Below are 15,958 nucleotides of genomic sequence, written 5' to 3' on the forward strand. Positions count from 1 at the left end.
GTCACTTCTTAGATTACATCTGCTCATGTGAGGAGTGCGCCTTGTGTGTGTGTGTGAGTGTGCCCTTTTTGGGATCAATTTGGCCTTGACAAAGCGTCTGTACTCTGATATTACAGCCCTGCAGGAGCCTTGACCTATAAGTATAATATTGATGGGCACTGCTGGCACCTGTGCAAGTGGACTATTGGCCAGTGCCTTCCGTAAAATGCAAAGTAGCCGCAGATACATCACAGTTGTCAAACAGGAGGATGCAGGTTGGAGAACACAGAGGAACCATTGGCACCGGCAAGGACCATACATCCATTTATTGTAGGGGACGGGACGCACAGAATCAGAAAAGAAAAAAAATAAATTCTCTCACCCACGATGGCAGGTGCTGCCGTCTTTCTACCTTACGCTCAGCATAACATAAAATAATACCCCTGAAAGGCACCTCGGGGCCTGGTCAAAGTATACATACAGCCTTCTCTCCACCAAGCGGACGAAACGATGCTCGACATTTTCCGTGGATAGACTTGGAAGAATGGGCTATATATACAGCAGAATATAGAAGCACCGAGCCTGCCATGAATATCATCCCGTCCAGACATCCGGATGAGGCTCAAGAGACTTTGGCGCAGCTTGCTGGGCTGAGCTGGGCTTTTGCCTCAGGGGCTTTGCATGGGCACAGTCGCCACTAGGCTTCTCTTCTAGTCTAGGTGCTACTAGAAACATGGCTTTCTTGTGGCTTACTGAACTTTAGGTTTGAGACCAGGAGGGATCGGTATTATGCTCAGGAGAGAGTGTTACATGCTTTACTAGACATGACTGCTGGTGTAATAACAAGTACGTACCTGGTGGATTAAAGAGTGAAGCTGCCGAGTAAAGCGCCTTTTCCCACGACCATCTCAAAGGCTTTACGAACATCGTGGTCAGATGATAACATTGAAAGCCACAAGAGAGCAGAACCTCCTCAAACTATGCTATACGTCGTCCAAGGCGAATACCCTTGGAGTATGGATTCGAGAAGCAGATATTAACAGATGCATGTAGCCCGCCACGCTTCTTTTTACTACACAGCATCCTGACTTGCAGGAATGGAAAATCGTCTAGCTTCCAGAAACAGATACTGGGGGCGCGGACCCGGTGTCCTTGCTCAATTAGCCCCTAGACGTCAAACCCATCCTGTCACTTTTCGGCGTCTCGGCCGAGTGAGAACCTGTGGAAAAGCACGGCGTGGCGATTTTCGATGGTATACACCTTGCCCACGCGCACACAGTACATGTCAAATTATCCAAAAGAGCCTCGTATCGTTTGCTAGGGGTCCACAAAGCCGCAAAAAAAAGCCAATGCCCGTTTTAGGGAAAAAGTGAAAAGGGGGGAAAGGTGGCTGTTGTACACACGACACCGGAGCTACGTTGGGCCGTTGTGATTTTCTGCAAGAAAGAGAAAAAAAAAACTCCATGAACTGAAAATAGCATCGGCAATTTTGTGTCATTTTGCTACGAGCGCCTCTGTCTACAAGAAAAAAAAACTTGGTCAAAAAATGTCCGCGTTGGTAATTTTAGGACGGGGCTTTTTATTCTTTTGTGGCCCGGCTGCCACATGGGCGAAACGGGGCATGTTCGAACCTCCATGTACCCATAGCGTATGGGGATGGGTAATTTTCCAATTGGGTGGATGGTAGATGGCAATTCTCTTTAAAGCTACGTCGGGGGCTTTTTTTTCTTTGAAGATGGAAAAAAAAGAAGCAAATATCATGGGTTTTGGAAAATTTCCCGAAATTGACTGGCAAAAGCCAGGTTCTGGGTTACGAGATGGATATGCAAGCCCCCGTGGAAAGCCTCCCTGAATTCACCCAATCGTTTTGGGTCCCAGCTAGAATTCTGTAAGGTGACGTTGCCTTTCTATCAGGAATCTGGGTAAACCTCAATGCAGCAGTGGCATTTGTGGCCTTGTTTGGCCTGCTATATCAGAAATGTTCTAACAAACACGCGGTCCAATCGCGCGCTGGGTTTTGAGCCTTGTGAAAACTAGGTCTCTCCGCGAGATTAAACACCAAGTAGAATCTCCAAGAAATGAGTGCAAAGTATCTACTAGTCGCATTTTGCCCCCTTGGTTATGCCATCGGTCATGGTTTGGATTCCTCAGAAGGGGCCACCATTCCAACATAGGAGCATGTTTTTTCTTGTCAGGCCATCTCCAGCTTGGCAAGATAAGACTGTCAAAAGGAAGATCTATCACTGAAAAGGGGATGCGACATGGAGTAATAATGGCTGCCGATGTTTGTGATTACCTATCCATATTTGATCTGCTGCAATACTATGCCGACCGGCAACTAGTCCAGAGTGGCTTACTGTAGCACGAGTGCTCATCAATATACAAGAATGGACTTTTGACCGCATATAGATATGGATTCGTTGACCATAGGAAAGAAAAGGCCAAGACACACCAAGTTTGATGCCGCCCCAATATATTGCGTGACATGGTTACTATCTGACGTGAGGAGAACCTGCTGCAACAAAAGAGCCCCCTCCACGAACCACTGCCGCCAGCAACGAAAAGAAAAAAAAAATTATGCACCAAAATGAACTTGTGGACTTTGGGAAGCGGGTAATACGCAGAGATTCCTTTTGCGTACACCGTGAAGCCTTGCATGTGAAGACGAGTCACGGGGAGAAGACCTAAAGCCAGATGCCGCCCAGCAACGACACTCCCACCGCAAGTCGCCTGGAAAGTTTAATAGACCTCAACGACTTTGCAAGGTACCAAGTATCGCCAACAGCCTTTGGACTGTTTTAGAAACAAACAGCATTACATAACATGACAACAAGCTCAACAGTCTCAGGAACTTTTCGTCATCGCGATGAAGCTTCTGGGTGGGAACCAACCCCCTTGGCCAACACCCCCCCTAAAACCCAAGAACACTACCTGGAGAAACTAGCATCCCCCTCAAGGTTTTGCCCTCGTTCGCTTTTTTTTTCTTTTTTTCTATTTTTTTTTCGAAAAAATAGAACACCGTCCCTCTCTGCTTCTCGCACCCGGCTTCGCATAAATAATCCTTTCTCTCTAGACTTGGTGTAACACATTTCGTGTCCCAAAGCACGTGGGAAAGCGTGTCACCGAGCCCACCCCCCTCCCAACTGAAGAAAAATAAATAAAAAAAACTCTAGTAGCTTTTGTCGTTTGTGTTTATATTCATCCTAAGGCTTCGCTGGGAATCATTTAAGCTACACGATTTTGTTTCTCCTTGGAATTTCCAAAACGGCCAGGACAGGTACCGCATGTCATAAAGGAAGGACAAGAAAGCAAAAAAAGGAGAAACAAAAAAAAGGGGACAGAGCAACATGGCAAATCCCTACTCATTACTTGGGCACGGGATGCGTGACGAGGGGGGACCGGAGGAGGTGGTTTGTTCCGCTTCTAGGGGTGGGTAGGACTAAGCCAAGGCCATTTTTCGGAGACATTAGTAATTAACAACCTCTGTGAAGAAGGGACCAACACATACAGTAGGTTTGTGGATAATATTAATTTTAGCAAATAAAAGAGTTAAGTCCACAAGAGACGCAGATAAGTTCTTGACCCTTTTTTTTTCACCGGTCGGTAGGAATGCATGGTAGATAGGTGGTTAGCAATGAGGGGGTGCTCCTCGGTCCGGACCTCGTCACGCAAAAAACGAAATCCCCCTTTGGAGGTCCGACAAGCTCTCCCAAGGTGGTAAGTGTTGGAAAAAAGGGTTGCCAGGAAAAAAAGGATAAATAAATAAAACTCGGGCTTTGTCAAGCCTCGCTAAAACCATTGTGGTATAAAGGATGGTTTTCTGCAGAAAATCCTCTCTTTTTCTTTTTCTTTTCTGGTTTTGGCGATGAATGTTTACGATTTAGCCTCTTTGGACAACTCGTTCCTTCCCGTCCGCTATTGAGCCCGCCCCGTCGGCTCGGGTAGTTTATCAACGCCGAGCAGATCTTTACCCTTGCAAAAGCGGGACAGGAAGGAATGATAATGCGAGAGCCAAAGGTACTATATGCGTTTTTTCCTATTCTGGTTTTTTTTTGTTATGTGTGTGGAATCCTTCAGTCAGCCCCCGGCTTTTGTTTGTTTTTTTCTTGTGTGTGCATCGTACTGTATGTGGGTTGTATGTCGCGTATCACAAACGGTTCGTATCCTACATGCAAGGCGGCTCAAACCAATCGGAACAAGGATCATTTTCATTGCTTCTTCTGTTTTCTCCTTGTCTTCTGCTTCTTCTTCTCCTTCTTGCTCGCTGATACGGTGGTATTCGATTCGTGCCCCGGGTGAACATCAACCAAACTGTCAACCTGCTGACCCTGATTCTTTTCTTTCGACACGAAAAAGTGGCTGCAGCGCCGAGCCGTATCACCGATCGTGCCGCCATTTTCACCTTTGACCTAGATCGGTTATGACGGAACGCCTACGGCAGCAATCACAAACCAAAACCAAACAAAGTCCTCCAGAAGCGAGCCCTCTTCAAGAAACTTCCAATACCACGGTTGCATGAAAAAAAAAGCTGCTTGCGTCTATGATCCTATGACCCCCTTATCGGTCGGCTTTCCCGCCAGAGCACAAGATTGAGAATGCGACGTCGATGGCGAAAGAACGAGATTGTCCTTCCCACCTTTACAAGTTCCAACACCCCAACACATAGAAAAAAAAAAGCCATACATGATGATGATGACCATTTCGCTCCCTCCTTCGGGGCAAAACAAACAACCCTTACATTAGTGCCCGAAAAGAGAGCGGGCTAAGAAAAGCAGGAAGATGACTGCGTGCATCGAAACCGTGTTCTCGCACCCAATGGGGCCCTTCTTTTGTTAACATTATTAATTTTTGTGACTATGCACAGTCAGCTGATATCCGGCATGAAATACAAGAGCAAGCATGATAAATGATTAGGAGACCAGGAAAAAAGGAAAACAGCCAAAGGATCCGATCTTTTTTTTTTATTTGTGTGCAAAACCCGATGCAGAATTTTCGTGCGGCCCGAGCAGACAGCCGACAAAATCATCCCACTCCTTACTTGCCTACTTTTGACTGTCAAATGCACAATTCGGTCAAAGCAGGGGTCTTAAGCGGGCAGAGCAGACCCAAAGATCGAGACCCTGTCCTGTAAGCCTTCTGATTGTGCGTGTCGGTAGTTTTTTTTTCTCCTTTTATTTTGCTTTTCTATTTTTTTCCTCTGAACTCTTGCAGCCGTTAGTCGTGTACCGTGGAACCTGACGACCAGTAGGAAATAGAAACATAACAATACTACAAGTCGTCTGGAGCATGGTGTGCCTGACTCCATGTTTCGAACATGGTAAAAAAGTGTCAAAAGGGAAAGTAACAAAACACGGAATTCGAGACAAGGACAAACAAAAAAGGCATGGAGTGTCAAAAAAGGTAAACGGGATTCACGCGCCCTCCAAGACACATCCCAAAAAGCCTACGGAGTATGCAGATCGTTCCAGGGATCAAGGTATTTCTGGGAGGTGTGGGAGGGGTGCTTTGTGCCCATGGAGCAAGCAAGGGCCTTCCCGCCAATCGTGCCGCCTGCCGCACTTCGGGCCGGGGATGGAGGGATGAGATGTGAGATGAGAACCTTGGTGGTGGTGGTGGTGGTGGACGAGGTTAAGTGGTTGATGGATGGGTTGCGTGATCGACGAACTCTGAGTTCGCCTGGAGATGGTAGGTTTTCTCTAACTTGAACCCTCTTAATTCCCTTTGAGGCGGCATTTGTATCATGAATCAGCAAAGTCAAGCGATAGACTTAAATAAAATAACATCAAGAAAAAGTATGGTTATGCAAGGCTAGGCCAAATTCAACATTATTCAAACGACACGTTCATCGTATTCGTTGACCTGCGGGCAAGGCAGAGCCTAGGGCTGCCGCGGGTTGCTTGGTTGCAGAGGACTGCAAGCAGGGCGGCATAGTCCAAAACGAGATAAGATGTAAAAAGGATCTCTGCGATTCGACAAAACGGTAAACAACGTTTTTGCCCGCGCCAAGATGTTAATAAGGACGGCTGGTGAGGCTAGGGAATAACAAGGTGACATTTTTGTGGGAATATCGGGCCGGTTTATTTTAGCACCACCGCTCATCTGTCTCACCAGCGAGGGTCTTTGTTTATTTTACAAGCATGTGTATTTATTCTCAAGGGCGAAATATGGAGAGCGTAGCCTTGTATTGGTCCCCCACATGACGAGCTAACAGCCAGAAAAAATAAAAGAGACGCACAACAAACAGGCAGGAAATAAAACGCGTGCACTTTTGCGAGCTGGAGTTTTAGTTCAGCACAGAACCAAGCGCGCGCTAGCAAGGGCCAACGCCAACCCGTGTTCTGTACTCTCGAGGTTTGCAGGGAGACATAAAAGAAATGCAGCCAAACCCTTGCTGTTTGTTCTCGTCGACTGGTCATCGATTCCTCATTATTGGATATTGTATGCACGAGAGGTGGGGGTTCGTTGCCATGTGTTTGCTGAAAGGACAGAAGGTGAATGATAAGTTTGCAGCGCCAAGACATTTCCTATTTACTTTGCTCCCTTTGGGGGGTTTTTTTACTTTTATTTTGAGTTGGGGAGGAGGGGGATGGGGAGTTAACTGGCTTGCCCGTTGAACCAACAGGTAAGCAAGCTATATTTGGGAGGGTTGGTTTGAGGTTCCAAATGGGGCCAAGACAGAGATCTCGCAGATCAGGGTTTGTCGGTGATCTCCCCCCGCCCGGCGGCAAATATCAAATTTTAAGGCCTGGTAGCGATCATGCCGGAGACTTGGGCAAGATTCTGGAACCTGACTTCTTGATTAGGCCTATCAACTTAAGCGAGCATTCCAAGAAAAGAAACAATCGACAAGCTGACAGTCCTTGACAGCAGTCTTGCCTCCCGCAAATGAATAAAACGAAACGTGGGCTGTGGGAGACAAAGTCATTCATACTCATGATGGATGTCGTGTAGTGGTTTCGTCTGAACGATTGGCGCAGTCAACTTGCGGCCCTAAGACTCCGCTTCGGAAAATACCAGTCTCCTTCCTGTGATGAAATGCTCCGTGAAATCTTAATCAAATGCCAAGCATTGATAAGCCAGAGTATATCAATGGATTGGAAGAAAAAGGGGCTTCGTTTTTTTTTTTTTTTTGTAAGGCTGCTGCTGTCTAGACCCAATGCTCGAATTCGGACTGGGTGACAGCTATGATAAACTTGTGGCGCTGGGATGAGATTCTGAATATTGCATTTCCTTGCTTGAACAAGTGCATTCGAGCTTGGATGCCCCCGGCCGAGAAGCTCGAGCAGCAAGAATTTCGGTACCTAAAACGACTACCAGGTCAATGGATCCCATGTTATAGGTCGCGCCCCTCAACGTAAAAAGAAACAAGGTACAGAAATGACATTTCGCATCGCTGGCTTCACATGACATGGATGTGATGAGATGGCAATCGCGTGTCTTGACGAGCTTCAAAGCTGGCAATTGGCTTGTCAAGCTGTGATGCCGGTACTTAACGCGGTCAAATATAGAGACATCACTTCGCCCGAGAGCTCTTGGGGCTAGGTCGATCAATGAAGCTACCTATAGTGTCTTCTTTTAACCTTGTTGACAAAAAAAGCCACCTTCTACGCGGCTTCTCAGTCTTGTCAAATCTAAACCCCACCTTTTCTTTCCAATTCCATGCTTGATATTTGCGAATCATTTACGACCAGTGTGGTATTACTTTCTTTATTAATATCCAGTTATTTTTTTTCTTCGTCTCTTTTTGTTTTTGTTCTCTCCCTGACTAAACCCTCCAACGCTCTAGTTTCTAGATCGATCGAAGCTAGGGACTAACAGGTAATAAAAAAGGGAAAGAAAAATAAAGACTGGATGACGCATTCCGAATACAGAATCTTTTAGGACAGAAAATCGATCGGCCGAGGCAAAGTTTTCGTTTTGCTCGGTTGACGTTGCCGTCCCGCATATCAATTCAAGACCGCGACTCGACTCGACTCGACTCGGCAGGCAGGCAGGCAGAGGCTGGGTTTGTGCTCGATTTTGAACCAGGACCAACCGACTTCTTGTTTGTTTGGGTGAATGCGGGTGCGGGTACGGGGATCATGGGCAGAACAATTGTGATGGACGCACGCCAGTCTGATTTGGGAAGGGACCACCCGCTTCCTCCAATCGATTTCCATTTGCATGAAACAAGACATTGCCCGAAACGGAAAGCATAATTGCTTACCGAACGGCAGCTCTGGATCGAGCTATCTATAGAGAGGAACCAGGTAAAAATGATGGGACTGAAAAAAAAAAGAATGGAGCGAAAACACCAATGTACTGTATGTACTGTATTAAATGATGTGAGGAAGCAGGTAAGCTCAACTTGGGTATAAGCCAACGTCGTACAAAAAGTCGGATGATGAGCACAACAGCCAGCTTATAAGGTGCTTTTTCGCTTACCTTTTTTTGTTGCTTTGACTGATTTTATTTTTAATTTTTTTATTGAAACAAAAAGTAGAGAAGCGAAAGTAAAACAAATAAAGAACATAGCTACGCCACGCTGACGACAAAGAGACTTGGTAAAGACAGATATCGCCAGATTGATAAGAGCTAGTAGAGCTAGTTGGTTCGGTAGCTTACTAGTGGCGGGTATCTACCTACGAAGTACGGGTACCTTTTGCGGTCTGCTAAGGCAGGTAGTGGTTTAGGCAATTTAGTCAGGTCCAAAGAAAACCCGACCCACCCGAGAGCTCTTCCCGAAGCCGGCACACAAGCACAAAAGTTCCTTACCTGCCGCCTAGCACTCTAGCAACCTGGTCGTGGAAGGTGGAGAAAAGTGCGCCTAAACAAACTCGTAGCGCTCGAACTCGAGTTAGCCTCCCCGTCACATTCACCACTAGAACTAGAACCCAGACTTATTAATCATTCATTCGAATTCGCATCACGAAACCAATTGCCGGAGCTGCAAGATTCATTCATTGGTGTGTTGCCGAGCGGCAAAGACGGAAGAGCTTGACAGCAGCCAAGGTTTACTCTTTCACCACTGCCTTGGTACAATATCTTTTTTTTTTTTTTAATTTTAATTTTAATTTTTTTTATCTTCTCTGGGGGGTTCCTGACGAAGCAAGCGCTGTCATCACCTGAACCCCGCGGATTACCCTCCGCTTCCCTCCCAAGCTGATTCGATTCGACTGAAGAGGGTCAGATTTGAGGCGTACGCACAAACAGCCACACAGAGGTACGGTACTGTATGTTGGAACCTAGAGGGGTGGGAGTAGACAAAGAAGAAAAGAAATCGACGATCCGTGTTTGCACTCTCTCCCCTGCAAACATATACGGCGGCTGAAGGTAAGGCGTTTTGTTCCTTTTGGACAGACACGACGCCGAAGGCTGCAGGGCGCAGAAAAAAAACAAGATGGCAAGAAAAAAAAACATATCCTCATTCGCACGCTAACCCACGTCCAGAAAAGATTGCCAGGGCCTGGTCAGACAGAAAAATACCTACAGGATTAAAGACAAAACACGGTAATACAGAAACACGCGCATGCACGAAATACGCCGTCAACGACCTTGGATTGCGACCTGCTGTAAAACGGCCTATTGCCGTTGACGGCTCGGCGGTTCTTTTTTTTTGACCATGTTCGTTGCAGCCCTAGCACGCCTCCCTTCAACCTAATTGCTACCGGTCGCTCAGCACCTAGGTAGATGCCTGCCGGCTCAATCACTGTCTTTTTTGTTCGTCTGAAGAAGCCTAGACAAATAACGTAAGCGCTGACCAATTGGCGTTTCCTGTACTGATTGGGAGCTACAATGACTCAATTCTTTATAGTAGCGACCTGTTTAAAGTCATTCTTTTGGTCTCGTCAATCCCTGCACCGCCCAAATTCGAACCGATGACGAAATTGCAAGATATAGGTACGGAATATTATAGATAGCCGCGGCATACAACTTCTTACTGTCGTCTGATGCGATAAGCCCGACCTGCTTTCTCGCCTGCTACCACGAGTTGGCAGCCCTCCAGCCTGTATCGGACCAAACCCCTTGGAGGCAGTGACAGTGGATCCAACTCGACCTCGGAACGTCTTCTCTACAGACTCGAAACATATCATTGCCAATTATGTTGATTTTTTCCCTTTCGGCCGGTCTCTTCTTGGTTGGGACAGGCAATACCCGCCAGATATCTGACTGCTTGGGTCGTACCTTTAGAGAAAATCCGAGTCGTGGTATGTGCACCAGTCTGATCGCTTCTCACCCATCTCTCTCTCGGTCCCGTGCTATACTTGGATCTTTGGCGGGGAGGCAGGGAAGGACAAAGAGAAGGAAGCACGAGCTTTGCCGATAGAACCGTCCATTGTCAACGCGTTGGACTTTGATGCAGCCTTTTTTTTTGGTCGACATACCTTCACCTTGCTTTTTAACACCCCCCTTTTTTATCTGTATTTCTTTTCTTCTCCTCTTATTGCTAGTGGGCACTGGTCCCGGAAGCTAGTGGGTTCTCTTTCTAGCCCCCGGCAGTGCTGCTTCGTTTCGATATTGCAAGTGGCCTGTGCAGGCACTAGAAAACCAGAAGCCATTCACTGACCCTCCCAAATCTCTCCTTGCTCGCCACTTGCTGCGCCAGGAGCCTTGCATTTACTTCTGCATGAAGCTCCTCAATCCCACTCCGTCTGTTGGTGCCTGAACTTTTAGTACGGCGCAATGTGAAGTCACCAGGCATCCAAAGGGTTCTCTTACACATCAATTCCTGCAAGTGTTCCTTGCTCGTCTTTTGTTCTCTTCCGCCCACTTGTGTAAGATACACAATGGCCCCGCCTCCACACCATCTTTTTTATTTTTATTTTTATTTTATAGTCCATAGCCTTGCAGCACCCACGCCCCCTCCCTAGTTCCAAACTACCTAAATTTTGTATAAGCTATAACGGGTAATCTGTACACGCCCCCCCTGGCCCTTGCATCCTACCTATACGGCAGGCGGTCAAGGTCCACAACCAACACGCGCTTGTTGGTCTCCCATGTCTTTTCTTGTCTTGGGTATGGCTTACATGCCTACTACAAAGTAGGAAAGGTACGTACCTCTACTACAGTATCAATTCAATCAAAAACAAAAAAATCAACTACTCTCGTCACCACCCTTGCCCTTGCCTGCCATGATCATGGAGTCATTAGTCTCACCCCCCAGTTGAGCCCTGCCGCCGAGCTGTGGACTCCACCGTGAAGAGGCATCCACAGCAGCCCCGCAGTATTGGCGGTGTTAGTCTCTCTCCAAATATGTGGTAGGCTACGCCTCGGCCACCATGACGCGAGCCCTACATATGTCCTTGCTCCGCTTTGAGTCTTTCTTACAACCGACATATATGTGAAAGATGGCCGCCCTTCCCCTCTGAACCATCATAGCGCTGAACATTTTTCGGAGGAAAAGTCCGTTCTCCTGCATGTAGGTTGGTTTTGCGGCAGGTCTTATCATCAGTCGCCCCCGTCCTGTTTAACATACACCTTTCAGCTTTTCACCTCGTCTGCACCCGCTCGATTGCGTGCCGTCCTCTCTTTTTGTTCATTTCCATCTGCTGCCGCCCGACGAACTCACCACCGACGCAAGGTGTCTACTTCGGACCAAAAAGGGTTTCCTCTTTTTTGGCATCCCGACTATACGGTTCAACGGCGGACTGGCCACTGCACCCCAGGCCACGACCACAGATTTTCGAGAAAGTCGTACCCGGCGGCCATTCAACACCGTCGCAGCAGCATCAGCCAAGATCAGGGTCATTTGAAGCCCTTGATACGTGATATGAGAGCAACTCGGAGGACAATCGATATCTGAATAAGAACGACTGTCCATCAGCGGGACCCTCTGTCAAGATGTTTTGTGCATACTGTGGACAGAAGTTTACTCGCAAGGAGCATCTAGAAAGGCACATTCCGACCCGTGAGTAGTTATCTCCTGTGGCCAGGCTCAGATTCGACATTGGTCATTACTAACAACTTGTCGCAGATACGAATGTGAAGCCTCACAGATGTACAGCCTGCGGCATCTCATTCGGCCGGAGGTAAGTGGCATTGGGAATTTGCCAGCGACGACTTGAAAAACGGCCTCGGTGTACAAGCAAGACTAACCAACAAGCAGGGACCTGCTCACGAGGCACTACCAAGCATACCACGAGGCCAGAGATCCAATGGAGCCGATACCAGGGAGCGCACCGCCAGTTGCGGGACGCACGCCGATTGCTTGCCAAAACTGCGCAAACGCAAAGACGGGGTGCGACAAGAGGGTGCCATGCTCGAGATGTGCTGAGAAGAACCTCGACTGCGCGGCAAGGTACGCGCGGAGGTCTTCGAAAGCCGCTGTTCGGGCGGCGCAGGCGAGCGCAGCCTTTCACAACAGCCAAATACCAAATCCGACGACGACCATGCACCACCAGCCGCACCCACACCACCACAATCACGTACAGGTAGTCAACCCCGCCATGATGGAGATTGACCCTGCCATGCCCAAGCAGGAATCTTTGGTCCAGACCCCGGAAGGGGTGGAACCACAAGCACTCATGGAGACTTCTCGCCTTCACACCAGCCCGCAGCAAAAATCGCCATTGACTTCACACCATCAAAGTCCCTTAGAGTTTCCGTCACCGCACCCTCGACAGGAAGGAATGGAAGACTTTATGCACCTGAGCACCGAATTTCCCGGCACAGAATCTCACTACAACGACCTAATGATATGGCCCGACTATCCTTTGGACCTCGAAATGTACCCCAGCCAAATTCCAATGACCCGACCAGATCTGGCCGTGCAGCCCTTTGCTGATCTGGGAAGCGAGATCTCATCAACTTCGGAACCCATGGCAACATCATCCTCGCGAGGTTCCACACACACGCGCGGGACTAGCATTTTGTCGTCGGCAGAATTCGAGACTTCAATGAAGCCAGCCGATCTAGCAGCAGCCATCAACACCCCCGCCGGCAGCTCAATAGCAGAGTTCGAGGTTGTCATAGCCGCCGAGGCAGCGTGGCCATTAGCAAGATGCAACCCACCCATTTATTCCAACACGTGTCCACGAACAGCAATTGTACACCTAGAGTGTCTCGAACAGAAATCCAAGGTGGAGGGAACCTGGAGCTCGTTGGAAAAGTACATGGAGCAAGTCGACTGGGATGCGGCAGATCTGTCCTCTGTAGTGCCCATCACCTCTAGGACGCGGGATAAGATGCTTGCCATCACGCAGGGGTTTTTGCACAAGGCACTTGACATTCACCGCGGCGGCATCACTGGTTTCTCCAACCAGGGTCACCACCGCCCTGGTGACTTTAACTTTATCGTCCTGCCCCCCACCAAGATCCTCGAGTATTTCCTGCGCAGCTACATTCGCACTCTTTCCCCGTACTACTCACTCTCCCTCGGCAGCTGTGTCGATCCAAATGAGATGCTGCGCGACAACCATGCTTCCACTCTGTTGGTGCTTCTCATGATTGCCCAAGGCGCAGCAGCCGTGCCAATGGCCGAGGCGCGCTACCTCTCAACCGGCTTGGTAGAAACTTGCCGCATCTCGCTCTTTGACATTATTGAGAAGAACGTCGAGTTGTCAGCCGACCCCACAGCGCTCAGGTGTGCCCTTCTCTTTACGTTGCTCGGAGCATGGAGCGGCGACAAGTGGCTCATGGATATCTCAATGGGCCAAAGGGGCATGTATATGTCCATGGTCAAGCATGCTGGCATGATGGACTCTCAGCCGCCCATGATTCCAGTCTTTACAAACTCAACCAGCACTGAGTTGGAGTGGAGGGCCTGGTGCCACCGCGAATCTCAGAATAGGTACGTTTGGAATCGTCAAGCATGCGGCATGCAAGGTCCCCCCACCCCCAATGCTGACACTTCTCAAACTTTTTTTTTTACAGACTTGTGTACAATTGGGTAATGATGGATCAGGAGCTTAGTCTCTTCCATGACACCGCTCCCTTGATTTCGATAAGCGACCTTTTGTGCCCGCTCCCAGGACCTGACGAGCTTTGGACGGCGCCCAACTCCGAGGTCTGGCTATCGTCGGTCCAGTCCCTCTACGGTGGCAACAACGTCAACGTCAACCCGCAACTACTATCCACGCCATCTCCTACCCCGTCGCTATCCGATCTGTTCCGGAGCTTCTTACATGATAACTTGACGCCTGGCAAGAACAGCCTTTCACCACAACACCTTCGGCTTTTACTACACCCATTACAGTCACTCCTCTGCCACCTGAGGCAGATGCTGTCATGTTTTCCCGACATTCCATCGACGCGACGCACCACAACTCGTACCGTCACTAGGGCCTCTACGCTTTCCAGGCTTGAGGAGGTGCAGGCCTTGTTGCAAAAGTGGTATGAGCTGTCGATGGAATTCTCAAAGGAGAGCCCCGACTGTCCCATCACCCGCTGCAACATGGTACTCTATCATCTCATCTCCCTCAATGCCGTGACAAACTTCCCAGAGGTGGAGCGCCTCGCCCGTCGCGAGGGCTTTGACGGGTCCTACTGGGAGTTGTCCATGCGCCACAAGATGTGCATCTACCAGCGGGAGGAAGCCGTGTTCCACTGCGGACAGGTCCTCAGGCTTGTTCGATCGATGCCCCAGGACCGCCGACCAGTGTGGTGGAGCGCGGCTGTATACCGTGCCGTCCTGATCCTGTGGGCCGACTCGATGGCCAGGCTAGATCCCACCCTCAAGCGCGAGGACACGGTCGGACCCTCGTCGACCCCCGCCGCTGCTGCCACCCCAGGGCCTCTAGTCCCCGTTGACCAAGTGACTCCCGAGAACCCAGCGGTGATTGCTTACCTCTGGAACAGGGAGGGCGTTGCGCTCCTTACCAGAAACGACGGGAGATCCGTGAGCCTCGACAACCCAGCAGAGGTGCTTGCTTACGGAGTCAAGGAGATTGAAGAGGCCGTGAGCATACGCTTCAGCGACGGGATCAAAAGAAAGCTCGCCGCCTTGGCCCAAAACTGGAGTGTCGGTTCGCCCTTGGCTGGGTCTTCATGAGCAACCAAACAAAGATCACTCTCCCTCACCAACACATGTCACTCTCTTTTCCTGTCTTTCTTTTTCCAATTCTTCCACATTAGGCTGTCCATAACATGGTTTCCAGTTGTCTGGCATCATATCTGCATACACGAGCCTTGGGTACTTACTTACACGGTTTATTATCTTTTTCACTGTCACTATATCATGCTTAATCCCTGCGCTAGGGAACAAGGCGCACTCAATTCTGCCTTTTGTTTGTTTGGGGGGAAAGGGGCAGGGGGCTCTGGGGGGTTTCACGTCACACCGGGGTGGTCATATATGGATTTGCCAACCTGTGTTTTCTCTATTTTACGGTCTTTTCTGCCTCTTTTATTTTTCTCCTGTTTCATCATCTGCCAACTGATGGCAGTTCATTATTTTTTTTAAACTTTGTTTTATTTTTCTTCACTTCAAGTTAATCATTCCATGATTGGACAAATTCTGTACATAAACTTTTTTTTTCTTGTTTCCATACGAGTTTCTGGCTGCGCCAGGACTTTTTCTGTTCATATTTTGGGAAGCGTGGACACTTAACGGTATCCCACTACACGGGAATACAAACAAAATTGTTTCACTATAGATTCTCAACAAGGAATTCCAACGCAATGGTACCTTACCTTACCCTACCTGGACCAATGGGTCCTTCCTCTTTGCAATCTCGATCACGCACACACTCTCTGGCCACCTACTCATGGCTTCAAACTCTGGCTTGGGCCTTTTTGTTGTCGGGTTGGTTGGTGTCTAGTGGGAACTTCCCTCCACTTTCTTTTCTCTGCGGCATTCGTTTGAAACCATTTCGTGGTTTGGGTAACTTGGAGAGGGGAAAAAAAAGTCGGCTTCCGACGGCATTTTGGTTGCCGCGACGACGTTCCTGGAGCTCCTTCCTTTTTGGCACCGTTAGGTCCTGAACAAGGCCTAAATCGGAAACCAAAAAAGCCGTTCCTGCCCTAGGTACCCAAGCTACAGGCTACCAAGCTACAGGCTACCTTG

At 48.7% G+C, this 15,958-nt stretch overlaps 2 protein-coding genes across 2 annotated transcripts; one reads left to right on the forward strand and one right to left on the reverse strand.

Moving 5' to 3' along the window:
- Nucleotides 1-573: 573 nt before the first annotated feature.
- Nucleotides 574-906, reverse strand: MGG_15880 (uncharacterized protein; the record flags this gene model as incomplete). Its single annotated transcript, XM_003715380.1, has 2 exons — nucleotides 574-704; nucleotides 834-906. The coding sequence occupies 2 exons, from the start codon at nucleotides 904-906 to the stop codon at nucleotides 574-576; spliced, it is 204 nt and encodes a 67-aa protein (XP_003715428.1).
- Nucleotides 907-11,536: 10,630 nt separating this feature from the next.
- On the forward strand, nucleotides 11,537-15,035 carry MGG_07215 (transcription factor Cmr1). Its single transcript, XM_003715381.1, has 4 exons — nucleotides 11,537-11,866; nucleotides 11,933-11,987; nucleotides 12,065-13,747; nucleotides 13,831-15,035. The coding sequence occupies exons 1-4, from the start codon at nucleotides 11,800-11,802 to the stop codon at nucleotides 14,945-14,947; spliced, it is 2,922 nt and encodes a 973-aa protein (XP_003715429.1). The 5' UTR covers nucleotides 11,537-11,799; the 3' UTR covers nucleotides 14,948-15,035.
- Nucleotides 15,036-15,958: the final 923 nt, after the last annotated feature.

Source organism: Pyricularia oryzae, chromosome 2 (assembly GCF_000002495.2).
Source record: "Pyricularia oryzae 70-15 chromosome 2, whole genome shotgun sequence".
NCBI classification, from domain to species: Eukaryota; Fungi; Ascomycota; class Sordariomycetes; order Magnaporthales; family Pyriculariaceae; genus Pyricularia; species Pyricularia oryzae.